The sequence below is a fragment of the Vidua macroura genome, chromosome 24 (assembly GCF_024509145.1).
Source record: "Vidua macroura isolate BioBank_ID:100142 chromosome 24, ASM2450914v1, whole genome shotgun sequence".
Taxonomy (NCBI): domain Eukaryota; kingdom Metazoa; phylum Chordata; class Aves; order Passeriformes; family Viduidae; genus Vidua; species Vidua macroura.
In genome coordinates, this window is record NC_071594.1 from 4294358 (window position 1) to 4321552 (window position 27195).

At 56.2% G+C, this 27195-nt stretch overlaps 1 protein-coding gene across 3 annotated transcripts; it reads left to right on the plus strand.

The window, feature by feature from the left end:
• The first annotated feature begins 677 nt into the window (after nt 1-677).
• On the plus strand, nt 678-22976 carry SLC45A3 (solute carrier family 45 member 3). Of its 3 annotated transcripts, none has more exons than XM_053997965.1 (6): nt 678-705; nt 1185-1283; nt 16503-16887; nt 17107-17928; nt 20172-20437; nt 22170-22976. In XM_053997965.1, exons 3-6 carry the CDS (start codon nt 16740-16742, stop codon nt 22653-22655), a joined length of 1722 nt encoding a protein of 573 aa, XP_053853940.1. In that variant the 5' UTR covers nt 678-705; nt 1185-1283; nt 16503-16739; the 3' UTR covers nt 22656-22976. The 3 variants fall into 3 exon arrangements, with proteins under 3 accessions (XP_053853940.1, XP_053853939.1, XP_053853941.1); XM_053997964.1 differs by lacking the exon at nt 678-705 and adding an exon at nt 1030-1113; XM_053997966.1 differs by lacking the exons at nt 678-705; nt 1185-1283 and adding an exon at nt 13199-13221.
• The last annotated feature ends 4219 nt before the right edge of the window (nt 22977-27195 follow it).

Here is a 27195-nt window from a genome sequence, read left to right on the forward strand (position 1 = left end):
GTTCTCCCGGCGGGAGTTGGGGGCTGCAGGGACGGCTCTGCGGGGGCTGAGGATGCGGGGAATGGGGCTGTGGGGAACGGGGCTGTTCTCCCAGAGAAACCTGCGGGAACGGGGCTGCGGGAATGGGGCTGCGGGAACGGGGTTGTGGGGAACGGGGCTGCGGGAACGGGGCTGCTCTACCGGAGGGCTTTGGCCTCAGGGATGCGGGGATCAGGACTGCGGGAACTGGGGCTGTTCTCCCAGCAAAGGGTGCGAGATCGGGACTGCGGGGATTGTGCTCTTGTCCCTGCGGGGATGCGGGATCGGGACTGCGGGATCGAGGCTGTTCTCCCTGCGGGGATGCGGGGATCGGGACTGCGGGAATGGGGCTGCGGGATCGGGACTAAGGGATCGGGGCTGTGGGATCGGGTCTGCAAGATCGGGGCTGCGGGATCGGGGCTGCGGGATCGGGGCTGCGGGATCGGGACTAAGGGATCGGGACTAAGGGATCGGGGCTGTGGGATCGGGACTAAGGGATCGGGACTAAGGGACCGGGGCTGCGGGACCGGGGCTGCGGGGATGCTCGGCCCCGGAGCTCGGCGGGGCGGGGGGGGCGGCCCGGGGGGGCTCCGCCCGCGGCAGCGCATGCTCCCTGCCGGGCCCAACCTGCCCTTTTAAACGGCGGCGGAGGCGCGGGCGGCGGGCTGAGCCCCGGCTGCCGCAGAGGTACGGCTGGGCACGGGGCTGGGCACGGGCACGGGGCTGGGCACAGAGCTGAGCTGAGCCGAGCCGAGCCGAGCCGAGCCGGGGTGCGGGGGGATGCGCGGGCGGGGATGCGGCTGCCCCGGGATGCGGCTGCCCCGGGATGCCGCTGGTCGTGCCGGGATGCGGCTCCCGCTGCCTTCCCCGGGGGGTTCCGGGCAGACCGGGGGGCTTTCGGGGCTCACACCGCGCTTGCAATGGCAGCCGGCACCGAGCGCTGCCCGCCGGGTCCTGCCGGGACGGCGGCGCTGCCCGGGGGAGGAGGAGGAGGAGGAGGAGGCGCTGCGGGTCCGATGCTCCTGCGCTGGAGCCGCTGCGGGAAAACAAAAAAAAAGCCCCGCGCGTCGGGAAGCGGAGCAGGAGTGGCCGCAGGTGGGGCTGTGGGAGGGTGTCCTGCCCTCCCCGAGCGCCCGGAGCTCTTCCCAAACTTCTCATTCTGGCAGGGACGCCCGCGGTGACCGCGCTGGTTTAAAGATTCCTCAGCGGGCAGAGTCTGGGCAGCGGGATGGACTCCCAGAAATCCTGAAGACTTGCAGGGACAGGTCAGTGAATCCTTAGAATCCAAGCGAGGCAGCGGCTGGCAAAGGGAGTTTTCATTAGCCCTGGTTCTGTTTGGGTTTGGTGCCTCCCCTTCAGCTCAGTGGGGTCTGCTGCCCCAACAGCCGTCCCTAAATGCCGTGATGGGCGTAATTCCAGGGATTCCTGACTTTGGCAGGACTCGAGATGTTGGTGGTAAAACGCTGGAGTTGTTTAAGATAAACATAAACTACCCGACTCATTTGTCTTCCCACGGATGACAGCTTTAGGAGGAAGGGAGAAGCACTAAAATAAATTTATTAATTTTACGGTGGTGACGGCCAGACCTGGCAAGATGCTCGATTTCCATTTTTGTGTTTCAAACAAACATAAAATTGGAAGGGAAACAGCTTTCCTGGTGCTCACCTGGACCTCACGAGCAGCGCAGAGGAAGCAGCCAGGCTCAAAACCCCATTTTTGCCCTGTTCTGGTTCTAGATGTGATTCAGGAGAGCAGCCTTTACGTGTGTAACATGAGAATAACTCAGAATTTATAGAAATAGAACATGAGTAAGAACTTCAAAAGTACCCAAATGACCTGGGCACTGAAGTCATGCAGACACTCCTGAAAAACATGTACCAGCCTTGAAACCTTTTCTATTATTCACCCCACCTGCAATTTTCTTTCTTTCTTTTTTTTTTTTTTTTTTTTTTCATTTTTTTTTAAATGTGATGCTGCCTGAACTCTCTGGCATCATCCAGAGCTGCTTCCCCTCGTGGGGAGTGGCACTGGAGCCAGGTTGCCAACCCTGGGATTCCAGGCTGTGCCTAAAACTCTGGATTTTATTGCCACAGAACATTGTGGAAGTCAAGAACGCTTGGCTTACGGGATTTGGGTGAGGGGGGGAAAAAAAAAAAGGATTAGAAATTTGATATGGATAACAAGAATCTCCAGAATTAATAGCAAATTAAATGAGAGCTTTACGGAGGATATAAATCCCTGGATCTTGGGATTTAGAGAGGAAATTCTCCTTGCTGTGGCTGCTTTGGGGATATTCCCCAACAAACAGGGACTTTGTGGAGATTTCTGTGGGTGCTGTGACCTCTTGACGAGGTGCCAGGGAACCTCCAGGTGTTCCCCAGCATCAGGAGGCTGCTGGAAGCTCGTGGCTGTGCAGAACCAGCCTGGAGCAGCAGCACCATCCCCTGTGAGCAGCTGTGGATGCCTCCTCATGCCCCAGACAAACTCCACCAGCAGCAAAAAGGAGCAAAATCCATTTTTATCAGCAGATTTTTGGCCATGTCTGTGCTGGATCCACGGTGGGAGAGGCTGGAATCACTGGCCTGATCCCTGAGTTAAAAAATACAGCCCTGGCTCTACTTTATCCTCGCCAGAGTCCCTAGGAAATGATGTTTAGCATAAACTCTTGGTAACCTTTTCCCTAAACTGTTTATTTCGCTGGAGCACTCAAGTGGCAGTGCTGGGGAGGGGAGGAGGGCTGCTTTTGGTTTTTTCTCCCTGAGTTTCATCTCTTTTCTCTTCAGCCAAAGCCTCAGCACGGAGCTCAGGGTGATGGCTGGGCTCTTGTGCCTCTTGATGGCATTGGGAGTGCAGGCTCTTAAAAATAAAGAAAATCACCTTCGTGCTGTGCTCAGGGTCTGTTTTCCTCCTGTGATTTACTCCCTTCAGAGGTTTGCAGTGTTTTTGTCACAGAGGGGATGGCTGAGCCTTCCAGAGTGTGGGAATCCTTAAAATCAGAGCTCTGCGTTCGTGTTTATCCCCCAGGAGTGGCTGCTGGGGGCTGCTCTAGGTGCTCTTCAGTGTCTTGCTGTCTCCTCATCATGGCTGAGACAACATCAGAGCAAAGCTTGGCTTGGTTGGGTGAAATCTGGGGAGGTTTTTGATGGATTTGAGGCTCTGAGGGAGCCAGGAGGGAAAGGAGCAGAGGGATTGGAGGTGGTGCTCCTTGTCAGGAGCAGGGAGAGCAGAAGGGATGGATACAGAACCCAGAATGGGCTGGATTTCCTCTGTTTGGAAATAATTCCATCAGGTGATGGTGCCCTGTGGCTCCTGGAGTGGGAAGCCAGCCTAGGACAGCTCCTGGTAGCTAAAACTCAGCCCAAACAGCTAAAACCCAGCCCAAACAACCACCCTGGCAAGTCTTGTGACCCCTCAGCCAGGTTCAACCCATGATTAAAGCTGAGTGTGGAGCAAGGGAGTCATGAGAAGCTCGTGAGCAGCTGTCAGCTCTTCTCAGTGCTGATTTCTTGGTTTCTGATTGCTAAATCTCAGACATCCAGCTGGGACCCCCAGCTCAGCTGAGGAAGGGGACGGAGACCCTCAGGGAGGAATCCTGGCTTTTAAGAAGCAGGGGAAATTTTAAAACTGTCCCTGCAAGGTAGTCAAGCGTGGATCTGCACAATCTTGCACTCGCCATCAAGAAAAGAACAGGAAAAGAGTAAAATACAGGATTATTTAACAGTTCTGTGCCCCGGTGTTTGGTTATCTGAGGCTGACGATGTGAAACCTGTCCTGTTCCTTGTGCTGCTGTTGCTCCTCACTGCTGGAAGAGGCTGATCCTGTGTCATGGAGCTGCAGAAGTTGCTGATGTGCCCAACCCGCTGAGCTGTGGGGTTGCTTGTTCAGAAAACAAAGCTGAGAGTGGGACTCTGAGGCCACCGTTCCATTCCTGCTTGTCCGTGTGGTGTTCCTTGGAGGTCCCCCTAATTTGTGCCCTTCCTCCTTGTTTTCATATCCTAAAATGTCAGTTCCTCTCGCCGTTCCCAAATATTTGCTTAACATTTTGCCAGCCTGCAGAAGAGGAGAAACAGACCCCCGTGAATATTGTCTGGCAAAAGGAGGAGGAATGTGGTCCCAAAGGCTCCTTTGTCTGGGGGCTGGAGGCGGCTGGAGCACACACAGCAAGGAGCAGGTGCCTGATTTGCTGCTCTGAACCGTTTTTCCTCCTCTCTGTTGCTGCACATGAGCTAAAAGGAAACGCTCTCAGTCCACATCCCAAGGACTGGCCCTGTCCTTCACCCAGGGAAACCTTGTGGGTTGTTGATCTGGGGATTTCAGAGCCAGCTTTTGGTGACTTGCAGATGAATTCTCATCGTGGCCAGGGCTGGAATACTCCAGAGGTTTAAGGATGGCCTCTGGCAAAGTAATGAGGTTTATTTGAAAATAGCAACTTAAAACAATGCCAGGCGCTGGGGTTGGTTTGTGAGGTGTGAAGGTTTTTTCCCTTCCATCAAGGGAGCTGTTTTGGGGTGGTTTTTTTCCCATCTTTGTTTTGCTGGGAGCTGAAGTTCTCCGTGGTGGTTTGTCAGCAGGAGCTGGGACTTCAGGAAAAACAGAAATATAATGAGTGCAGTGAGTCAAATCCGTGCAGGTTGTCAGCACTCAGAAGACATTAATGTTCTCGCAGAGCAGGCTGGAGCCAGCTCCAGGAATAACGTGCACAGAGTTGTGGGCAGCACCGAAATCCCGCTTTAGATTTATGGCTTGAGACTTTGGGTGAAATGGGGCATGCAAGGAAATCCCCGGATCACGCTTTCCTTCCCAGACATTAAGAGTGAATCTTGCTGGGATCTGACTTGCTGCATGAAGAAGCTGAGGTGAGGATCAGACCTCAGCTCTGATGCTGATTTGCATCCCAATTGCCTGTTCTTAATTGAGGATTAATGAGCAGAACTGGCTCTTGGGTGGGATTTGAAGTGGGTGTGACCAACCCCGTCCACTTTAGCTGGACCTTGTGAGTGATTTTATCCCTGATGGTGATTCTGTGACTTTTCCATCGGTCTGGGAATGTTGGGCTGGATCTGCCACTGCTCCGGGGTGTCTTCCTGTTCTTCCCCCCCTCCCAGGGCTGTGGGGTCACTTCAGTGTGGAGAGGAGATACCCAAAGTGTTTTTTGGTCACCTCCAGGAGCTGAGCTGACACGCAGTGTCCTGTTAGTGCTCTCCTGTGATCTCTGCGCTACCTCGCTCTGCATTCTGGCCCGAATTGCCAAACTCTCCCTTCGGAGCTGTGCAAAGAGAATAAAGGATTGTTGTGGTCACGGGGCGAGCGCTTCCTCGGAGGTCGGCGCGGCTCATAAATCCAGAGAGCCGGAGCACAAAGGGACAAGGAGGTGACAGTGGCAGCGGGCTGCGGTGCCAGGTACCGGCTCGTGGCGTGACAGGGGAGGGCTTTGTGCGGCCACTGCTGCTGCTGCCAGGCTCCAGAGGTGCTTTTGGGAACGTGGGTGACAAACAGTTCCTGGTGGGAATGTGGGTGACAAACGGTTCCTATGGATTTGGGAATGTGGGTGACAAACGGTTCCTCTGCATTTGTGAATTTGGGAATGTTGGTGACAAACAATTCCTGAGCATTCAGGAATGTTGGTGACAATTCCTGTTAGGAGTGTTGGTGACAAATAATTCCTGTTGGGAATGTTGGTGACAAACAAGTCCTGAGCATTCAGGAATGTGGGTGACAAACGATTCCTGTTGGGAATGTGGGTGACAAACAATTCCTGTTGGGAATGTTGGTGACAAATAATTCCTGAGCGTTCAGGAGTGTTGGTGACAAACGGTTCCTGTTGGGAATGCTGGTGACAAACGATTCCGTGCGCCGGGAGCGGCGCTGGAACAAAAGGCTGCTGTGCCCCGGCCAAGGCCGAGTGAGCAATTAATGGGCCTGGACGGGCAGCTTTTCATGAGGATTGACTGAGCCGGGTCTAGGAGAGAGGCTGGACAGGCTCTGAGGTGCAAATCAAAGGAGAGCGCAGGAATGACACGGGGGATAGCTGGAGGGAGGGAGGGAAGGAAGGAAGGACACTTCCCAGCTATTAAATCTTTCTAGCCCATGGATATTGTTTCAGGGGAAATTCCTGCAGCCTCAGTGCTTGAGATGCCTGCCTTCAGGCTGGAGGATGTGCTGTTGGGAAGGTGATTCCACAGGGCCTCTTCCATCTGCGCTTGTGCTGCCCCCAGGCCCCCCCATCGCTCCCTGCCAGGCCAGGCTGACAGCAGGGGATGAGTGTCGGATCAAGGCCTTTTCTGAAGAGATGGGGCAACTGAGGGGCGTTTTAAAAACTTTTTATTCCATTTCCAGTCTCACTTGAAGGGTGAGACAATGCAGATGTTACCAATGACGCCATCAGAATCAGAAGCTGATTATTTCCTAATTACCAAACGCTGTACCAATCAGCTTTTGCCACACTTGCTGTAGATGCTATTCCATAGAGTTTGCACACAGGTTCATACTGTGCGCATTCTGTCAGGCCCTAAGAGCTCTCTACGAGTCCATTTGCCTTTTGGGCAAGGCAGGGAGTGCTGGCTGTCCCTCTGGGTGGCTGGTGGCACAGCCAGAATGGCCTGGCAAGGTGCTGGGTGCCAGCCCTTTGCCCACCCCAGGTGCCCTGGCCGTGTGCCCGAGGCAGCCCGGGGCACGCTGCGGGAATATCAGAGATCTCTCTGCCTCATTTGTGGCTCTCTGAACTTTACCCCAGCAAATAATGGCAAGAGGCAGCCTGGCGTGGAGAGAAAATCCTGCCCCTGCTCAACCCTCGCTGCACAAACTTCCATTCCTGCTTTTTAACAGCACACACGGGGAAGTTTCAGCTCTCAGAGCTCTTTCCTGCCTGTCCCCCTTGTGCCCTGTGCCACGAAACCCCTCAGCAGCCCCGCTCAGAGGGCTCTGCAAGATCCTGGCAGCTTTGAACTTGAACCCCGTGCCTAATTAGTAAAAAGCTGATAATTTAGGGCTGATGTTCTTTCCATCCAGGGCTCAAAATAGAAGTGAGGTTCCTGTTTGGGTGGGGAGTGAGGAGGTGGTAAAAGTGCCTCACTCCATCCACCTCCTGTAGAAATGGCAGCTTTGAGCCTTGGGTTTTTTTGGTGTTTGTTGTTTTTTGTTTTTTTTTTTTTTGTTTTTTTTTTTTTTTTAAGAAGTGGAAAATTTCCCTTCCAGATATTCCTCACTGCTCTATTTTTTTTTTTTTTTGGTGAATGTTAAACCCCTGCATGTTGTGAGTCCGTAGCACATTAAACTGATGGTGAGAAGGGGGAAAGGAAAGCAAAAAGCTCCTTAAGTTCTCCATCCAGACCTTCCAGTGAAACTTATCTGCCTCAGAAAATAAAAATCTGATTGCTCCTTATCTCTGCAATTATCAGGCAAAAATAAAATTGCGGAATCTGCCATTTCCAGAGCCGGGCCTCCTGGCTGGTCTGTCACGATAAGGAAAAGTCTCCCTGTGCTCCAGCAGTGATCTGAGGCCCCTCATTAACCCCGAGGGGTTGATGTGCTGCAGGCAGGAGGCAGAGCCTGGGCAGCTTTTGCTACCCCAGGCACGTGAAACTGCTTTTTTTTTTTTTTTTTTTTTTTTTTTTTGCAGCTCTGAGCTGTGGATTTTGCCCTTAAAACACCCCAGAAAATTCCCATTATTCCCTGCACACCTTCCCCTCTGGCAGAGGGTGCTGATGTGGAACGTTGGCATAAACTCCCCTCCGTGGCCAGAGGGGGCTGAAAATGGGTGGGGGGGACAAGGAGAGCTCGGAGCAGCTCCCAGTTTAAAATGTTTAGAGAGTTTTGCTTCATTCCCTCCTTTTTGCACGTTCCCTCTGCCCTTTCCCGTGGCAGGGACACCAAGGGGGTGTCCAGAGCTCTGGCTGTCCCCTCCTGTGAGCGATGGGGGCTCCGCTCTCACAGCTGTCCCGGGGCTGTTCCTCACCCTGCAAAGGCTCTTTTGTCTCGTTCAAAGCCATGACCTCATTTTACAGACGGAAAACAGAGAGGGGAGAAACCCCCCAACCTGCCAGGGGAGGTCAGAGGGCCGGCTGGGAGATCTGGTAGCATCCAGCTTCTCCAGCAGGGACACAAATAACCAGGACTGGGGGCAGAAAATTGCCCTGGAGGGATGGGCATGTGATTGCTGAGGGGCCCTTTAGTTCTCTGCGTGTCCAGGGCTCCAAGAGCCTCCTTTGAGGTCGGGCTCCCTAAACTTGCAGCCCGAGGGGCTCTGGAAGTGTGTGCCTGTTGCTCTCCCAGGGTTTTTGGAGTTTGGGTTGTTCCCTTTTTTTTTTTTTTTTTCCTGAGGAGCAGGCTCCTGGCAAAAGCAGGGATGGCTGGAGTTCAGTGTGGGGTGCTGAAATGTGTCTGACCCCTGTGTGGGCACAGTTTGGGCCCAGGGACACCCCTCATCCCTCCTAAAACTCCACCGTTTGTTCCCGAGCTGCTCCATGGCCCAGGGGCTGGATTTGCAGCCTCGTGTCCAGCCTTGGCTTTGCTCTGGCCCCTGGTTTTTGCTCAGACACCAGAACTGTCCTTTCCACCCCAAACCCAGTGAGACTCCTCTGGCCCCGTGACTGTCATTTTCCAGATGAAGCCAGGAGTGATGGGGTAGGACTCCTGGAGCTGCCTGGAAGCCCCAGAGGAGCCGGAGCTGGCTTGCCAGGGGGTCAGATGTCCCCTCACACAGCACTTCTGCTCCAGCTGCAAACAAGAAGTTCCAGTTTCACTTCCCATTTTCCCAGCCATGTGAGCAGACGCCGAGGGCTCACAAGAGCAGGGTCAGTGAGGGCTTCTGGCTGCTCGTCTCCTCCCTGTGACAGATGGGGAAATGCTTCTCTCTCACTCAGCACTGGTGGTTTTAGCTCTGGAGTTTTGTGTCGGGGGGTTCAGCGCTGAGCTGGCCCCGGGGGCTGCAGTGGCACGGCCACGTGGGTGCTCTGAGTGCCACCAGCACCGGTTTGCTCTTCTCTTTTCCCAGTTCCAGTTTGTCGGGGTAAGCACTTCGTGATCCCTGTTTGGCTGAGAATTTTCCCCAGAAGATTTCAGCCATGCACACCCAGGAAATCCCATGTGCTTGCTGGGGCAGGGCTGGTGGAGAGGGAGCGTTCACCTCTCAAAGCAGGGTGGTGAGGGGCAGCACAGCAGCTCCTCTGCACTTTAGGGGGCTGCAGTGGAAGGAAAAGCAGATTCCGAGTGTTCCTGGGATTTTGGTGAGTGCGCTTTGGCTTTCCTTTGCCTGTGGGGTCGCTGGTGGAGGTGCCCTGAGCCCTGGACAGTCCTGCTGGGGGTTTTGAGGCTCTGGGGACAGCAGGGACAGGGGGTGACAGGTCTGGAATCCCTGCAGCAGCAATTTGGGTTCTCCCTTACAACTCCAAACCTTTGCAAGCCTCACCTCTGCAGGGGATGCGTCCGTGGGGCCATCGGGGCACAGCAAACCCATCCCAGAGCCCCAGGTTCCCTCCCCGTGGGTAGCTGGGATGCCCAGCCAGCCTTGCTGGGCCGGATCTGCTGCAGGCTCTGGGGAAGGGGAGTCTGAAGCACCTGTTGGCGTTTCAGCCGTGGGGAGGCCGCTGCCCTTTTTAAGTGTCCGTCTCTTTTTCCTTGCTCCTCACTTCCCGGGATCCCCTTTACAACCAGCCCATTGTGCTGCGGGCTCCAGCAGCTGGGTGGAGTGTTTCAGGCTCAAGTGTAATTTCAGTGCCTTTAAAAGCTTTTGGAGGGCTTTTTTCTTCTTCTTCTTTTTTTTTTTTCTTTTTTTTTTTTTTCTTTTTTTTTTTTTTCTCCTGAAGAGGACAGCAACGCCAACAAGGGATAATTTGATGGATTACTCTGCAGGGCTGAGGGGCTCTCCTTAATCCCCTTTGTGGGGCTGTTGGAGGAGACGCGGAGCAGAAGCCCCCAGCCCCAGGCAGAGAAAAGGCAGCTCAGCAGGGTGGGTTTTACACTCTGACACATAAATACAGGCCCTGGTCATGTGGTGCCGGATATAATCTGTGCCCGTCCCCACGCCGAGGAGAAGGGGGCACCTGGAGGGGGCTTATTTTTTTCCCCCTTTCCATTTGAATTTACATTTTGATTCTTCTGCTTAAAAAAAAAAAAAAAAAAAAAAAAAAGTAATAATAAGCGGAGAAGAAAGGCCGGGGGAGAGGTTGATTTGGATCAAGTGCCAGGGGTGATGGGCACAGTCTTTAAACAGCAGAAATGAGTGAAAAGCAGAAGCAGATCATCTCATTTCCCCTCCTGCTCCGGAACGGGGGCTCCTCTCATGAATAAAAGCAAGAGCTTGGGTCGTGCAGCAGCAAAACAAAGCTGTGGCTCTGCTGTGGAGCCAGCCAAGCTTGTCTGGAGGCCTGGGGCTGCCTGCAGCAGACCTGACACCGGCTCAGGGGAGCGTGACCAGGAGGGCTGAGGCTCTCGGGGCTGAAATGCTGCTGCTTTTGGGTGTGGTGAGTGTGTTGAGGAGTCTGGGAGGTTGTGCTTGATGAAGTTTGGTGAGGAGATGCCAGTCCTGAGCGGGTGAAACGCTGCCAGACCCTGCTGTGCAGTGGCACAAATCCCAGTCCAAGCTGGAGATCCCTGTGCAGCTGAGCTCGGCTTTACTGGGGCTTTTCACCGCTGGCCTGAACTCATCCTTGGCGTGCTCCTGGTGAGGTCGGGGTCATCCCTGCAGCCCTGGCCCCTGCTGCCTGCAGGACTCGGGGTGCCCAGCTCCAGCTGTGCCCAGCTCCAGCAGTGCCAGCTCCAGCTGTGCCCAGCTCCAGCTATTCCCAGCTCCAGCTGTGCCCAGTTCCAGCAGTGCCAGTTCCAGCAGTGCCCAGCTCCAGCAGTGCCCAGCTCCAGCTATTCCCAGCTCCAGCAGTGCCCAGCTCCAGCTGTGCCCAGCTCCAGCTGTGCCCAGTTCCAGCAGTGCCAGTTCCAGTTATTCCCAGCTCCAGCAGTGCCCAGCTCCAGCTGTGCCCAGCTCCAGCAGTGCCCAGCTCCAGCTGTGCCCAGCTCCAGCTGTGCCCAGCTCCAGCAGTGCCCAGCTCCAGCTGTGCCCAGTTCCAGCAGTGCCAGTTCCAGTTATTCCCAGCTCCAGCAGTGCCCAGCTCCAGCAGTGCCCAGCTCCAGTTATTCCCAGCTCCAGCAGTGCCCAGCTCCAGCAGTGCCCAGCTCCAGTTATTCCCAGCTCCAGTTATTCCCAGCTCCAGCAGTGCCCAGCTCCAGCAGTGCCCAGCTCCAGCAGTGCCCAGCTCCAGTTATTCCCAGCTCCAGCAGTGCCCAGCTCCAGCTATTCCCAGCTCCAGCAGTGCCCAGCTCCAGTTATTCCCAGCTCCAGCAGTGCCCAGCTCCAGTTATTCCCAGCTCCAGCAGTGCCCAGCTCCAGTTATTCCCAGCTCCAGCAGTGCCCAGCTCCAGCAGTGCCCAGCTCCAGTTATTCCCAGCTCCAGCAGTGCCCAGCTCCAGCAGTGCCAGTTCCAGCTATTCCCAGCTCCAGCAGTGCCAGCTCCAGCTGTGCCCAGCTCCTGGCCGTGCTCCTGGCATGGATGGCCTGGGCAGCCCGAGGGTGAAGCCCAGCCAAGAGCAGGGAGCTGCTGGCACGTGCTGGCCCTGCCGTGGCCCTGGGCTCATGTCTGTCCCCCAGAGAGCTCCACCAGTGTCAGCGTGGCCTCTGCTGAGTCAGTGACCCCGTTAGTCACAGGCGGCTCCTGTTTGGAACGGGAGGAGGAGGAGGAGGAGGCCTGGCTGGAACTGGCTGCTCTTTGCTGGGAGGAAGGCTCCCGGCAGGAGCAGTTCTGGTGCCACGGGAGGGTGCAGGCTGTGGGACAGAGCCTGGGGCTCTGCTCTGTGTCACCTTCGTGCCGTGGGATGAGGTTAGAGCATCCCTGGAGTGTGAGGTGTGACGGTGAAAGGCAGGCAGGACAGAGCTTTCTCCACCCTGCCAACATTCCCTCTGGGCTGCCCATTCCCAAATGGAGGCGCCCTCAGCCGTGTGTCTGTGCCCTAAAGGGACCTGGACAGCTCGGGATTTTAGCCCTGGAAGCAGCAGGATCCCCTCTGGGCTGCTGCAGTGCAGAGGTTCCAGCGGGGCAGGAGAGAACCATCCCCCAGATCCAAGGGTGTCCCTGTGGAAGCTGGAGCTGCCACCGGGATCGGCCCTTCCGTGACTCCCAGGGACTGGGAGATCCTGGCTGCTGGACTCTGCCCTGCGGGATGAGGGAATCCCAAACCCAGCGGCTCTTGAGGGGGTTTCCAGCGCCTGCTGCTCTTTCCCCAAGAACGGAGCCCCGTGGCTCAAAGGAAGCGCGGAGCTCATTCAGAGAGCCCGAATCAATCGCCCTTCTCCCCTCCCTTCGTGAGCGCTCCCCTCTCCCTGAGCTGTGAACGGGGTCAAGGAGATTTGGGAGAGGAGGAGGGCCGGGGAGGGGGTCAGGAGAGGTCAGGTGAGTTTTCCATTCCATCCCGAGGAGCCTGCCAGAGCTATTCTCCATGGTGCATTTCCCATTCAGCGGCGCTGAATGGACACTGATAGCTGTGAAAGGCCCTGGCCGCTCCCCAGCTCTCTCCCCTTGAGCTCTCTCCCACCCTTTCTTCCAAAAGGCTTCCAGGGAATTCAGAAAGAGCCCCTTGGAAGGTTGGAAATGTAATGCTGGGGTTCGAATGGGAACTGTTTGCCTGTGCCTCTCTCCGGGTGCCAAACCTGGCACGGGCAGGGAAGGTGAGGATCGGAATCACCCGGGCACTGCTGGGTTGGAGCGGCCCCACCTGAGCCAAGGGATTTCCTTTCCTAAGGGAATAAGGCAGCCCTGAGAGGTCAGAGATAATTCATAATAAAATCATCAGATGGTTTGGGTTGGAAGGGATCTTAAATCTCATTTTGTTCCCCTCCCTTGCCACATGCAGGGACACCTTCCACTATCCCTGGCTGCTGCAGCCTGGGCTTGGACTCTTCCAGGGATGGGGCAGCCACATTTTCTCTGGGAAACCTATTCCAGCGCCTCAGCATCCTCACCCTGAGCCAAATTCTCTGCTGTCTGATCACTGCTGCTTGTTGAGCTGTGGAGGAGGTGCACAACCTTCTCCACAACTACAAATCAAAGCCTACAGCCACCTTCAGCATCATCTCTTGGTCCCTCTGCACCAGTAGCAGAGATTATGGAGTAGCAGGACATGGGTTCTTCCAGGAATAAATGAGCTTTTCTCTGCCGTGTAAGTACACCCACGTTTTATTCTTAAAACAACCAGCCTTCCCTCTTCACTGTAAGCACTGCTGAGATGTGATTTCCTCTAAGACCCTGTGTTGGGAAGATTTAGGAGATAGGGAGGAGGAGAGGTTTCTTTGTGTGTGTCCATCAGTGCCCTGCACATCCACCTTTTCCAGGTGTTTGGGGTTGGTTTTTTTTCCTAAAAGCTCCCCTGGCTTCATCCTCTCCGCTGCCTTTGTCCAGCAATGCTTTGCTCCTGCCCTGGACCCGCCCTCCTACCTGGCTGCCAGGTGAGGCAGCCTCTGGGAGTTGATCTGCTGTTTCTCTGCAGGGAAAAGGCAGGAAAATCGGGTTTGCAAGCTTTAGAAGCAAACCAGAAAGCCGTGGCTTTGGAGATGGTTTGGCTCTCCCTCGGGAGGGAAGAGGAAGAGCAGCAGCTGATGTCCCATGGCACGCCAGCTCCGGGAGCAGCTGTGGGACAGCCCCACATGTGGCTCCCTTCTGCTCCTGAGTGCAGGAAGCCTCAAAAAGTCCCTTTTTGGGGACTGCTGCTATCCTTGTCAAGGTGCCCCTTGAGGAGGAAAGGACAAACCCTGTTCCTGCTATGGGGATCTGGGGAAACTGAGGCTGGAGGGTGAGAAGTGCCAGTGTCACCTGCACCAGCTGCCCCCATGGGACTGTGGAAGGTGTCCAAAATCCCTCTGGGATGGGCAGGGTGCTGCCAGCTCCCCTGGGTGAGCGTAATGCTGCTGTTCCACCAGGATCTCCCAGCTGGGGATGGATTTTCCTGTCTCCTTCCACGCCAGAGCTGAACAGTCCTGCACAGTCCAGGGGATAAATCCCCCTGGGAAAGACTGGATTAGGGGTTTGAGGAAAGCTGTTTGATCCTGCTGCTGCCGGGGCTGTCACTCAGGGCCAGCAAAGCTGCAGGGACATCTTGTTGGCTTTAAAAACAAAATACCAACCCCACGTCCTAAATCTCTGCTGGAGCACCAGCAGATCAGCAAAGGAGGGTGATAAATGTGAATATCAGTTTTTTTTTTTTTTTGTTTGTTTGTTTGGTTGGTTGGTTTTTTGGGGCAAAATTCAGGTGTGAGCCCAGAGCTGGGGTTTCCTCAGGGCAGCACCCTGTGAGGGGGTGCCAGCAGTGTTTGCTCAGCCCTCAGCGAGGGGCCCGGGCACAGGAGTGGCAGGGTGACAATAACGCCGCTGTTATCAGCAGAAAGGGAGGGCCCTGAAACCAAACCTGTGCTGGGTTCCACCTCTGCTGCCCTGCAAACACTGGAGCAGCTTCTGCTGAGCGCCGTGTGCCCGGGCTGGGCTGCAGGGAGCACCTGCAGGTGAGTCCTGGCTCCCCGAGCCTCCCAAATCTCCCTTTTCCAGCCCCTGTCCTCACGAATCAGCAGTTCAGGTGATTTCCCTACCCAGCACATTTCCCTGTCTCTGTTCTGTGGAAAAAAAAACCTAAAAGAGTAATTAATGGGTATTGGGATGAAGTGCAGCTCAAGCAGGGAAGTTCATCATCCGCTGCAATTTTATCTACAGCTTTATTGCAGTTGAGACTTCTCATCTCTGGCTGTTCATGATTGTTGCTTCAGGGATTTATTTTCTCGTTGAAGCCCTCGGAGGGTGTGGAGGGGGAGGAGAGGTCTGTTCCTACCTGCTGATAAGAAATCCAGCTCTGCCTCCAAACTGGAATTCTCGGGCAGGTGGACAGATCCCTGCTGCCTCCCCAGTGCTCTGTCAGAGCAGTAAAGGGGAAGAAACGACTTTTAATCTGTGTGAGGCATCTTTCGCTTGATGTTCGGGGTTTCTTTTGGGATAACTCCCCCTCTCTGAGTTCTCCAGACCCCGGAGTACAGCAGGCAGTGGACATCACATCCCCCTCTGAGTGTCTCGGTTAATTTTGCCTTGTGTCTCTGGGAGCCGCTGGAGCTGGAATTCCTCATCCCGGGGCTGGGATCCAGCTGGGCACCCCCCTCACGGAGCCGGGCTGACGCATCCTGTGTGGAACCCACATCTGAGCAAGGTGGGCGCTGCCCCCGGCGCTTCCTCGAACCGAAGGGATGCTCAGCCCGGCCCAGGCTTCCTTTGAAGCCGCCTCCGGTGATTAAAGCACAACCGTTCCCCCTCTGTTTGCTGTTTGACCTTGGGCGAGGCGTTTAAATGTTGGCGGTTGTTGAAAGGAGGGATCTTCTGTGGCAGTTGAGGGGAGGTGCAGGGTCCCCAAAGGGGAATAATCGGTATTTACTGAGCTGCTTTACTGGCAGCTCCTGAGCTCAGGAGTGGCGTTTCTCCACAGCGGCAGGCAGGGATGGCTGAGGCTCATCCCCACCCTGCCAGCCTCCCCCTCGCGGGTTATCAGCTGGTGGCGACACGGGGAGAGAGAGAAAAGTGACAAAACTCTGCCGTCTGTACCTGCCTGCACACACCTGTGCGGAGATGGAGGGCAGGGAGGGCTCAGGGAGCACTGATTTCCCCAGGCCACCTCCCCGAGGTGTTTTTAGCAGATTTTGCTGGGCTGGGTGCTGGGAGCCTGGAGGGTTTCTGTCATTTGGGACTGAGAGGCATCTGCTGCCTCCTGCCCTGGCTGCCCAGCCCCTGTCCCCATGCCATGGCCTCTCTCCTCCGGAGGAGCTGGAGAGAAGGGAGCAGTTACAGGGCAAATAAATGACTCAGTCTAATGAGTAAGGTAATTGCCATTCGCTGTTAGATGAGGCTAAAGTGGGTCAGGTTTGTTTGTGAAACTCCACGGAGGCACCGTCTGTTCTCTGTGCCCCATCCCAGGGCTGGAGATGGGATTTGGGTGACATCGCCTCCCCCGGAGCCTGAGAGCAGCACGGGGGTGTCCTGGTCACCAGGCAGGGCCGTGGTGGGCTCTGGGGATGACCCCGTGTGGCTGCAGGCACTGCCCTGGTCCTTGGAGGGTGAGGGTGAGGATTAGGGTGAGGGTTAGGGTTAGGGTGAGGGTTATGTTGAGTGATTTCCCTGTGAGAGGAGACCCCAGATCCTCTGTCTTTCTGCCATCTGCAAGAGGTGGCTGGACAGGACGGAGAGGTCGTCAATCCTCGAGGGCAGGATTGGGTTTTCCCAAACCCTGTCTCACCTGTCACAAACCCTTGGAGTCAAACCCAGCACGGCTGGAGCTTTCATCCTTCCACCTGCCCCTGTCCCGGGCCCTCCCCTGCCTGCTGGGACGGGGACTGTCCCTTTCAGCAGTGACACATCCGTGTGGTGCCTGGTTTGACCCCGTTCCCTGCTGTGTTTAACGCTCTCTCCCCGCAGACCACAGCCCGTGAGCAGGAGGGGAAGCCTGCAGTGGGATCCCTGCCTGGGCTCTCCACATCTCACAAGAAGAGGAAGAGGAAAAGACGGTTCCTTCACCGTTGATAAAATGGGAAGCAGCATCTCCCCAGCAGCCTGGGAAGGGAAGCTCCAATCCTTGCCTGGGGGGTGTCCCTGGGAGCTCAGCAGCTGGCAGGACACAGCCGTGTGCCACTGAGGGGTCAGGCTGGGGACAGCATGTCCTTGCAGAGCCGCCGGACCCAGCTGCTGCTGGTCAACTCGCTGACCTTCGGGCTGGAGGTGTGCCTGGCCGCCGGCATCACCTACGTGCCACCGCTGCTGCTGGAGGTGGGCGTGGAGGAGAAGTTCATGACCATGGTTTTGGGTAGGCAGCTTTTGTCACCTCTTTGAGGTGGTTTTTTTGTTTGTTTTTTTTTTTTTTTTTCAACTTTGCAGTCTGGAGGGTGGGGGTGAGCAAGGGCAGGGGGAGTTATCCCTGCAGGGGGCTGTGACCCACTGAAACCTCCCAAATTCACGGGACATCCCTTTTTGGAGTGCACACAGAGCAGCCGTGTCCCTGTAACACCTCCTGTCTCTTTCCCAGGGATAGGCCCTGTCCTTGGGCTGGTTTTTGTGCCTCTGATCGGCTCGGCCAGCGACCACTGGCACAGCAGCTACGGCCGCAGGAGACCTTTCATCTGGGTGCTGTGCCTGGGGGTGCTGCTCAGCCTTTTTGTCATCCCCCACGCCAGCAGCCTGGCCAGCCTGTGTGCCCTCAACCCCCGGCCCCTGGAGATCGCCTTCCTCATCGTGGGCATCGGGCTGCTGGATTTCTGCGGCCAGGTGTGCTTCACCCCGCTGGAGGCCCTGCTCTCCGACCTCTTCCAGGAGCCGGACAACTGCCGCCAGGCCTTCTCCGTGTACGCCTTCATGATCAGCCTGGGCGGCTGCATCGGCTACCTGCTGCCAGCCATCGACTGGGCCTTCCTGGCGCCCTACCTGGGAGGGCAGGAGAGCTGCCTCTTCAGCCTGCTGGCCCTCATCTTCCTCGGCTGTGTGCTGGCCACGCTGTTCGTGACAGAGGAGGCCGCCCGGGGGGATATCCTGGCCGGGCCAGCGCTCAAGGACACGTCCCCAAAGGCGTCCCTGCCGTGCTGCTGCTGGCAGCTGGCGCGGGGGCCGTGCCTGCTGCAGGGCAGGCGGCTGCTGCAGGCGGGGAGGAAGCTGTGCGCGCTGCTGCCGCGGCTGCACGGCCTCTACTGCCGCATCCCCGGGGTCATCCGCCGCCTGTTCGTGGCCGAGCTCTGCAGCTGGATGGCTCTCATGACTTTCATGCTCTTCTACACGGATTTCGTTGGCGAAGGGCTGTACCACGGCGTGCCCAGGGCCAAGCCGGGCACGGAGGCCAGGCGGCACTACGATGAAGGTGAGGAGCGAGCCGGGTGTTCCCCGGGACAGAAACGTTTACTGGGAGCTCGGGATGGGCTCAGCTCTGTTGGTAATGAAAAAAAAAAAAAAAAAAAAAAAAGCTACAGCAAACTTGGCTTTCTGCAGCTAGGTCAGGAAGGAATGTTTTCCCATGGCTCCCAGAGCGTGGCACAGGGGACCAGGTTGGGAAACACCTCCTGGTTCCTGCCAGCACGGATCTGGCAGGGCAGCGCTGGCCTGGGGCTGGCTTGTTGAGTGGCAGGCTGCACAGGGAGCAGGATGGAGCTGGCTCTGTCTGCAGGCTCTGCTGGGGAGCTCCTGGCACTGCTCTCCCCTCCTTTCCCAGCGAGGGGTGAGGGTGCTCCCCGTCCTTGGAGAGCAGGGTGCTGTGCCCCCCAGCAGTGAGGTGGGATTTGCTGCTTCTTCCCTCCACGCTGCTGGGAGATTCCCACCTCCCAGCTGCTTCTGGGAGCCCTCCAGCAGCTTTCCCGGCTCTCAGCTCCCTCTCCAGTGCCTTAGAGCTGCTCACAAGCCTGTAGCTGCCACATCCCCAGGCCAGGACACTGCTCCAGCAGCCCTTCACCTGCTCCCAGGTGTTACCTGCTGCCCCATTTTGCCTGCTGCCTTGTGCCAGACCCTTGACTCCCTGCCTAAGCACTCTTTTGGTCTCCCTAATCCCAATCGTTTATTCTGGAGGCACCTTCCTGGCCCTCCTCCTGCAGTTTTCCACTCGGAGGGCCCTGCAGCACACTGCCCCTTTGTGCCGGGTGTCTGTTTAACTTAGAGGCAGCTTAATTATTATTTAACACTTGCACTGTTTAGCTCCCAGCAGGTCAGCCCTCCATTGTGCTGGCTGTCATAGAAACATGTGTTGAGTAATGATCCCCGCTCCAAGGAGTTAATGGTTTTAATTCCTTGAAATCTGAGAGATCTTTGTGGAAGGGTAAGGTCCGGATTGCCACCGGATACCGCAGTTTGGAGCATGTTCTGTACTTTACCTTGGCTCGAGCACAACTCCTCGCTGCCTTTGTTCTGCTGCTGCCTTGGGCATCAGACAACAACTGGATCCTGGTTCAGCAGCAGGTGACAGGTCCTGGGGCAGGAGCAGGAGGAAGGGACAAGCAGTGGCTGCCAAAGGCAGGGATGGCGTTTGGGCTCCCATCTCCCATCTCCTGGCGTGCCCACGGAGGAGGGAGGGGGCTCTGGGGGGTGGCTGCTGCAATCCTGGGATTTGTTGGGTGATGCTGCTCTGCTCCCTGAGCCGGCCCAGGCTGGCAGCGCCCTTGGGGCCTCGCGCTCGCTTTGGGAGTTTGGCACTGAGGCAGAGGGAGGGAGGTTTTGGGCTTTGGGACTGACAGGGAAGGATGTTTTTGGGGTTAAGGACTGATGGAGAGGAAAGGATGTTTTGGGGTTTGGGACTGACAGAGAAGCAGGGAGGTTTTTGGGGTTTGGGACTGACAGAGAAGGATGTTTTGGGGTTAAGGACTGATGGAGAGGAAAGGATGTTTTGGGGTTTGGGACTGACAGAGAAGGATGTTTTGGGGTTAAGGACTGATGGAGAGGAAAGGATGTTTTGGGCTTTGGGACTGACAGAGAAGCAGGGAGGTTTTTGGGCTTTGGGACTGACAGGGAAGGATGTTTTGGGGGTTAAGGACTGATGGAGAGGGAAGGGTGTTTTTGGGGTTTGGGACTGAGGGAGAGGAAAGGATGTTTTTGGGGTGTGGGACTGACAGAGAAGGAAGAATATTTTGGGATTTGGGACCAAGAGAAGGATGTTTTTAGGGTTTAACAGGGACAGAGGGAGGGATGTTTCTGGAGTTTGGGACTAACAGGGAAGGATGTTTTTGGGGTTAAGGACTGATGGAGAGGGAAAGGTGTTTTGGGGGTTAAGGACTAACAGAGAGGGAAGGATGTTTTTGGGGTTTGGGACCGAGAGAAGGGTGTTTTTGGGGTTTGGGACCGAGAGAAGGGTGATTTAGGGGTTTGGGACCGAGAGAAGGATGTTTTAGGGGTTTGGGACCGAGAGAAGGATGTTTTTGGGGTTTGGGACCGAGAGGAGGGTGTTTTTGGGGTTTGGGACAGAGAGAAGGGTGTTTTGGGGGTTTAGGACAGAGAGAAGGATGTTTTTGGGGTTTGGGACCGAGAGAAGGGTGTTTTTGGGGTTTGGGACCGAGAGAAGGGTGCTTGGCTGTTGAATCCGGGGGCAGCCAGGGCAGTGTCCACCACCCCTCTCCCCCCCAGGTGTCCGGATGGGCAGCCTGGGCCTCTTCCTGCAGTGCATCACCTCCATCTTCTTCTCGACAATCATGGACTGGCTGGTGAAGCACTTTGGGACACGGGCAGTGTACCTGGCCAGCGTGGTGTTCTTCCCCGGGGCGGCCTTTGTCATGTGCCTGTCCCACAGTGTCACCGTGGTCACCATCTCCGCTGCCCTGACTGGATTCACCTTCTCTGCCCTCCAGATCCTGCCCTACACGCTGGCATCCCTCTACCACCACGACAAACAGGTGGGGATCTGCTCCAGGGCAGCCTGGCCCTGTGGATTTTGTTCTATTTTTCCTGTGTTTTAGGGAAACTGCTCTGGTTTAGTTATCCCCGTGTGAATTCTGCAGCTCTGCTGGCCTGAGGTGCTACAAAACCCAAGGATTTTCAGCCCTCACGGGTCCTGCTTGCCAGTTTTCATCCACAGCACCACGACCAGTAAAATGAAAACCCGAGCTCTTCCAATTCCCTCAGCTCCAAGGAAAAGAAACCTTGTGAAACTTGTGACACCAGCACAAAAGCTCGTAACCCTGTCCCACAGATGTTATCCTTGTGCAGAAGTCCTAGGAGGTTCCTGAGTCGCACGCTGGATTTATGGGAGTTCCTCTTGTGCTGCAAATGCAGAATTAATTTGTGGTTTGAGAGCAGCTCTTTCATCCCCAGGGCAGTGGCTGGCTGTGCCGTGGAATAAGTAGGAGTTGTTACCACAGGCATCCAGATGTTCCCATTGAACAAACCCTTCGGAGCAGCCCATCCCAATTGGCACCAGGAGTCCTGTCAGAATGGGGGCTGAGGGAACGTTCAGCTTGGCAGGAGCTGCAGCTTGGCTGGGATCTCCCATGGATGTTTTATCAATGGAACGAAACCCAAACTCCACAGGCTGGGAAGGGGAAGGCCACATTCCCAAGGCTTTGCCAAAGGCTTGACAGGGAAAGGCAGGGAGGGCACAGCTGGCTTTGGTCTCTCCTGCCCGTGGTCTGCTGGTGTTAACAAATGTGGGAACACTCCAGAGACCTCACAGCTTGAGCAGAGAGGCAAAAAAAAGGGTGAGAAGGAAAAGATTTTGGTTCCCTCTGCCCCCTTTTCCTGGCTGGAGTGAGGAGGATCTGGGCAGGCAGATGGAGCAGCTTGGTTGAGGTTTGGTGCAGGGCTGAGAAAAGAGCCCTTCCCTGCGTTCCCAGCGCTGTCGTGTCCCAGCTGGTTGCACTTTGAAGCATCCCAGATGAGAAGTGGCTGTTCGTGCTGGGCTCTGGGTTTGGGTTCCCAGTCAGCCACCCCACAAACCCCAAACATTCCTGCTGGCACTGCCCTGGGTGTCTGAAACCCCCCAGCAGCCCCTGGCCCTCCACTCCTGCCCTGCCTCAGGTGATTTCAGGGCGGGCTCAGGTTCCTTTGGCACCCACTGAGGAGGTGACAAAAGCACGAAATGTCCCCAGGCTGGCTTTGGGCTGTTGAGTCCCAGAGCTTGAGCACAGCCCAGGCCTGGCTTGGCTGGGTTCCCCCGTGAGTCAGGGCTGCTTTGGATCCCGTGCCAGTCGGGAAGAGCCAGCCTGGCTCCCAGAGCCCATCTCACGTGGGCCAGGGTCAGGCTGGCACTCCCCTGAACACACACAAAGCTCTGGTTTTGCTCTCCTGCACAAAAACAAGGCCCTCTCAGAGTCCCAGCTCCTTCCTCACTCACCTCCCAGACTCCCAAATTCTTCCTCATTCACCTCCCAGAGTCCCAAATCCTTCCTCATTCACCTCCCAGAGTCCCAAATTCTTCCTCATTCACCTCCCAGAGTCCCAAATCCTTCCTCATTCACCTCCCAGAGTCCCAAATCCTTCCTCATTCACCTCCCAGAGTCCCAAATCCTTCCTCATTCACCTCCCAGAGTCCCAAATTCTTCCTCACTCACCTCCCAGAGTCCCAGCTCCTTCCTCACTCACCTCCCAGAGTCCCAGCTCCTTCCTCACTCACCTCCCTGCTTCTCACAGGTATTTCTGCATAGATACAAGCGGAAAGAGGAGGAAGATGCCGCGCTGCTGGACAAGAAATCGGCCTTCTCCAAGGGGCTGCTCTCCAGCCAGAAGCTGTCTTACCAGAATGGCCACACTGGGAGCCTCTTCTCCTCCTCCTCCTCCTCGTCCTCCTCCCCATCCTCCTCCTCCTCATCCTCCCCTCCGGCCGTGTCCAGCTCTGCTCTGTGCGTCAGCTCCCCCTGCGACGTCTCCCTCCGGATCATGGTGGGAGAGCCGGAGCCGGGGGCTCCTGGCCGAGGGATCTGCCTGGACCTGGCCATCCTGGACAGCGCTTTCCTCCTCTCTCAGGTCGTGCCCTCGCTCTTCATGGGCTCCATCGTCCAGTTCACCCAGTCCGTCACTGCCTACATGGTGTCAGCTGCTGGGCTCGGCCTGGTCGCCATCTACTTTGCAACCAAAGTTGTCTTTGACAAGGGTGACATGGCCAAGTACTCCGTGTGACAGCAGGGCAGCCACGGGGGTGGCAGCACGTGGCAGCACCAGCCGTGTGTGTGCCCGCAGGGCCACTTGTGGGGCGCCTCGCGTGGCACCGGCCGTCCCCAGGCTGGTGCTGTCACCCCAGGGTGGCTCCGGGGCTGGTGGCAGCACGGGGTTAATCTCAGGTGTAAATAAGAGGCTTTGGGGCGTTGTCCTCAGGGCCTGAAGTGCTTTCCAAAGGTGCCTTTAGCAGAGGGAAGCGCGGCACAGCAGCACCAAAGGGGTTCTGCAGGGGGGAGAAGGGAATTGGGGTTTCCCTCTGATAACGGGTCGTGTTCCTGAGCAGGAGCAGCACAGGGAGGGGAAAAACCTCTGCCTCTCCTCTCCTCTCCTCTCCTCTCCTCTCCTCTCCTCTCCTCTCCTCTCCTCTCCTCTCCTCTCCTCTCCTCTCCTCTCCTCTCCTCTCCTCTCCTCTCCTCTCCTCTCCTCTCCTCTCCTCTCCTCTCCTCTCCTCTCCTCTCCTCCTGTTTGTTGTATTTTTACCCCACTGCTTGAGCAATACTTCAGCACACGGGACACTAGAGGAGATTTCCTGGGGGAAAGGAGCAGCGGGGTGGCCGAGGTTTGCCTGTGGGGCCAAGGGGGTGCCCAGGTGTACCCCCACACTTCTGCCCTCCTGCCCTTCCCCACCTCCATCCAAAACCATGCAGGAGAAAAGTTACCGTGCCTTGTTTTGGGAAAAACAAGGAACATCCCATTAGGACCAGTTCCAAAAGGTGACTTAACCTTTACCTATGTACCAGCTTGCATCAGACAGAGAGAACTTCTGAGCTTCTGATTTTTTTATTTTTTTAATGATTGTTTTTACCTTTCCTCACACACACTTCTCAGTCTCTCCTCACCTCAGTGCCTGCATTTGCTCTCTCCCCTCATGGATCCAGACTGTTGTGCCTCTTCCACACGTGGCCCCTAAAAGGTGCTGCCACACACAAGGGAAGTCAGTCCCCAGAGGGGTTTTCAGCCCTGTGCCAGTGAAGCAGAGCAGGAAGAGCTCTCCTGGAAGGCCTGGGGGAGTTGCTGATGAGTTAAACTCAGACCTGGAGCTGCTCGCTGCCTGTGGCTGCTTGGGCTTTCTTAAAATGTATTTTATTATATATTCTCACAGAGGCAGAGCAAAGCCCTGTCAGAGTGAGGCAAAGCACCTCTTGCTGCCTTGACCCAGGGCCCAAACCCTGCAGGGGTGCCAGGCTGTTCTCATGTCCCACCCCTGCAGGGGTGCCAGGCTGTTCTCCTGTCCCATCCCTGCAGGAGTGCCCAGGTTGATTTCCTGTCCCATCCCTGCAGGAATGCCCAGGTTGATTTCCTGTCCCATCCCTCCAGGAGTGCCCAGGTTGATTTCCTGTCCCATCCCTCCAGGAGTGCCCAGGTTGATTTCCTGTCCCATCCCTGCAGGAATGCCCAGGCTGTTCTCCTGTCCCATCCCTCCAGGAATGCCCAGGTTGATTTCCTGTCCCATCCCTCCAGGGATGCCCAGGCTGTTCTCCTGTCCCATCCCTCCAGGAATGCCCAGGTTGATTTCCTGTCCCATCCCTGCAGGGATGCCCAGGTTGATTTCCTGTCCCATCCCTCCAGGAATGCCCAGGTTGATTTCCTGTCCCATCCCTGCAGGGATGCCCAGGTTGATTTCCTGTCCCATCCCTCCAGGAATGCCCAGGTTTTTCTGGCTCCCAGCTCGGAGTCCCTCCCCGCTGGCAGCACAGCCCGAGTCCCCCTGGCCAGTCCCATTCCCTGTCCCCAGTGGCCCAGCTGGGACAAATCTGCTGCTGGCAGATCCCTGCCCCTCCAAGAGGAGCTGGCCCAAGTCAGGAACGATCCCAAGCCAGGAGGAAAGGCTGGACTGGTGCTGTGAGCACACAAACTCCAGCAGTCCTCAGCTCTGCCTGGCCTAAACGAGCTGTTTGCGACTATTTTTTTTTTTTTCTGTTTGCGACTAACTTTTTTTTTTTTTTGTGGAGGTGTGTGGGCAGCCAGAGGCACTTGTGAGGTTGGGCTGGAGGGTGAAATGTTGCTATTTTGGCAGGGTTTTGTCAGCCTGTTCCTTGGCAGGGCGACAGGGTGACTCCCCTGCTGTCTGAGCCGGGCCCTCAAAGGTTTGGAACGGTCCCTTTCCCGTCAGGGGTCACTGTTTTTGTTTTAGTTCTTCTCAAATTAAAGGCTGCCAGCCTCCCTTTCCCACAGCAAGGGCTGCGTGCTGACTCGCAGCTGGTTTGGGGACGGAGTTGGCAGTGGCTTAACCACTTCCAGAAACAGTTTTGGGGTCTGCACTTCCTACCCCGAGCTCTGTCCACTGCAGGCTGCAGCAGGAAGGATTTGAGACAAAATCCTATTGCCAGAGCTGGGGTGTCCTTGAACAAGTTCCCCCCTGACCCAAGACTGAAAAGCTCTTTATTCTGAATGTTGGATTTGAGGAACTTTCCCTGCACAGAGGCTGCTCTGATGCTGAAATGCTTTTGATAATTTAAGTGCCTAAAATGCTTCCACGCTGAGCTTCGGGTGAAGGGGTTTGGTGGGAAATTAAATTGTTCATTTCAAACCCCCAGGTGATAAAGCAGAGAGTCAGAGAGGGACAGAGCCGGGCTTATAATGGGAGATCAGGGCGAGGGAGCAGGAGGACGAGGAAATCTTTACAAAATTGGCTTTTTTGGGCTTCTCCTAAGGAAATTTCTGTGTCAGGACCACATGTAAGACCAGCAATGGATGTTCTGGTTGGGTAAGAGCATCCCTTACCTGCTGTTACCGATATTCCCTGTGTGACCACAGAATTTCTCTAGGATTTGGTCCTGTCTGGCCACAGGTTTGGGTACGAGCTCCTCAGAGCTGATGAGCAGGAGCTTTTCTCTTCCTCACAGGTGAATCGTGCCTCACCTTTCCTTTGTCGAGTTTGGAACGTGGAGGGGGGAGAGCTGTTGTGTAAATTCCCTAGGATAGGGAAGGACTGGGGGGACGGATGGACGGATGGATGGATGGATGGATGCTGGTTTTCCTTTTTGAGGTCACATCCTGCCCGCGAGACGTTCGTGGTTTATTTATTCGGTAGAGTGAATATTTTGTATACGGCGCGAGAGGAAGGCTTTTATTATAAATTTTTATGGAAAAAAGGGGAGGGAAAAATAAAAGGTGTGGGAAAAGGGAAAAATGCCTGAGCTGGCCGCGGGGGGGGCGCCACCACCGCGCGGGGCGGGGCGGGGCGTGGCCAAGCAATGACTGACGGGGAGGGGTGTGGCCAATGAATGGCGGAGCGTGGTGGGCGTGGGCAGATAATTACGGCATTGTGGGGGCGTGGCCAGTTGTTGAGGGGTGGGGTTAGGGGCGTGGTCAATGGATGAGGGATGGGGTTGAGAGCCTGGGCGTGGCCGAGGGGCGTGGCCTGATATCGCTTTTGGGATGGGGACAGGCGGGAGTAAGGTCAGAGGGTGGGGCCAGTGAATGGGTGGGGCATGGGTGGGGTCGAGGGCGGAGTTTAAATAGGGAGGAGTCATCGGGGCGGGATTTGGGCGTGGCCAGGGACAAAGGGGCGGTATGAGGGTGGGGAAGATGACAGGGTGGGGACATGGGCGTGGCCACGAGGCATGGGCGGGGTTAGTGCTTTATGGGCGGGGACATGGGCAGGGACATTGGCTTAGTGGGCGTGGCCAGGAGGGCTCCAGGTCGCGATGTCCCGGCTCCGAGCGGCGCCGGTGTCCCCGGGGCAAGGGACGGGCTCTTCCCCGCGGCCGTGGAGCCGCACAGCCGCTCCTTTTCTCCCCAAAAAAAGCTCCGATCCCGCTCGCCCCGCCAGCTGCGGTACAAACCCCGAGCAGGAGCCGCTCCCGGCTCTTGTCCCCAGGAATTTTGTGACACTGAATCAAAGCCCTCCGTGACTGAACCGCGGCAGCCGGGAGTACCTGAGGATTCCCGACCCCTGCAAGGCCATAAATGAGCATTATTAAATATTACCAACGCTTATCTGATGTGTTATCAGCAGCAATGTTAGGCGCTGCGAGGCTGTGACAGGGGGTCAGTGACACACGGTGACACAGCAGCACCCAGGGAACAGCCACGGGTCGCCCTTTCCGTGCCCTTCAGGTTTTTTTTTTCCTTTTTGTTTTGCCTTTTATAAATTTGAAGCCTTCCCCTGGCCCAGGTGTTCTGTTCAGACCCAAAATCTCACGTTTCTCCCTGAGCAGAGGAACTCGGTGTGGTTTGGTGGGGCTCAGCCCAGAGCCACCTTCAGGGACCCCAAAGCCATGACAAGGACACACCTCACTCCTTGTCCCATCAGCAGCATCTGAGTGCTACGGCCCTGCCCAAAAACCCCTGCACACCTGGATCCACCTGGCTTTAAAATCCCCACCCTGGATCCACCTGGATCCAAAACCTGCTGCACACCTGGATCCACGTGAGTTCAGAACCCCCCACATACCTGGATCCCCCTGGATTTAAAACCTGCTGCACACCTGGATCCACGTGGGTTCAAAACCCCTGCACACCTGGATCCCTGTGGATTTAAAATCCCCACCCTGGA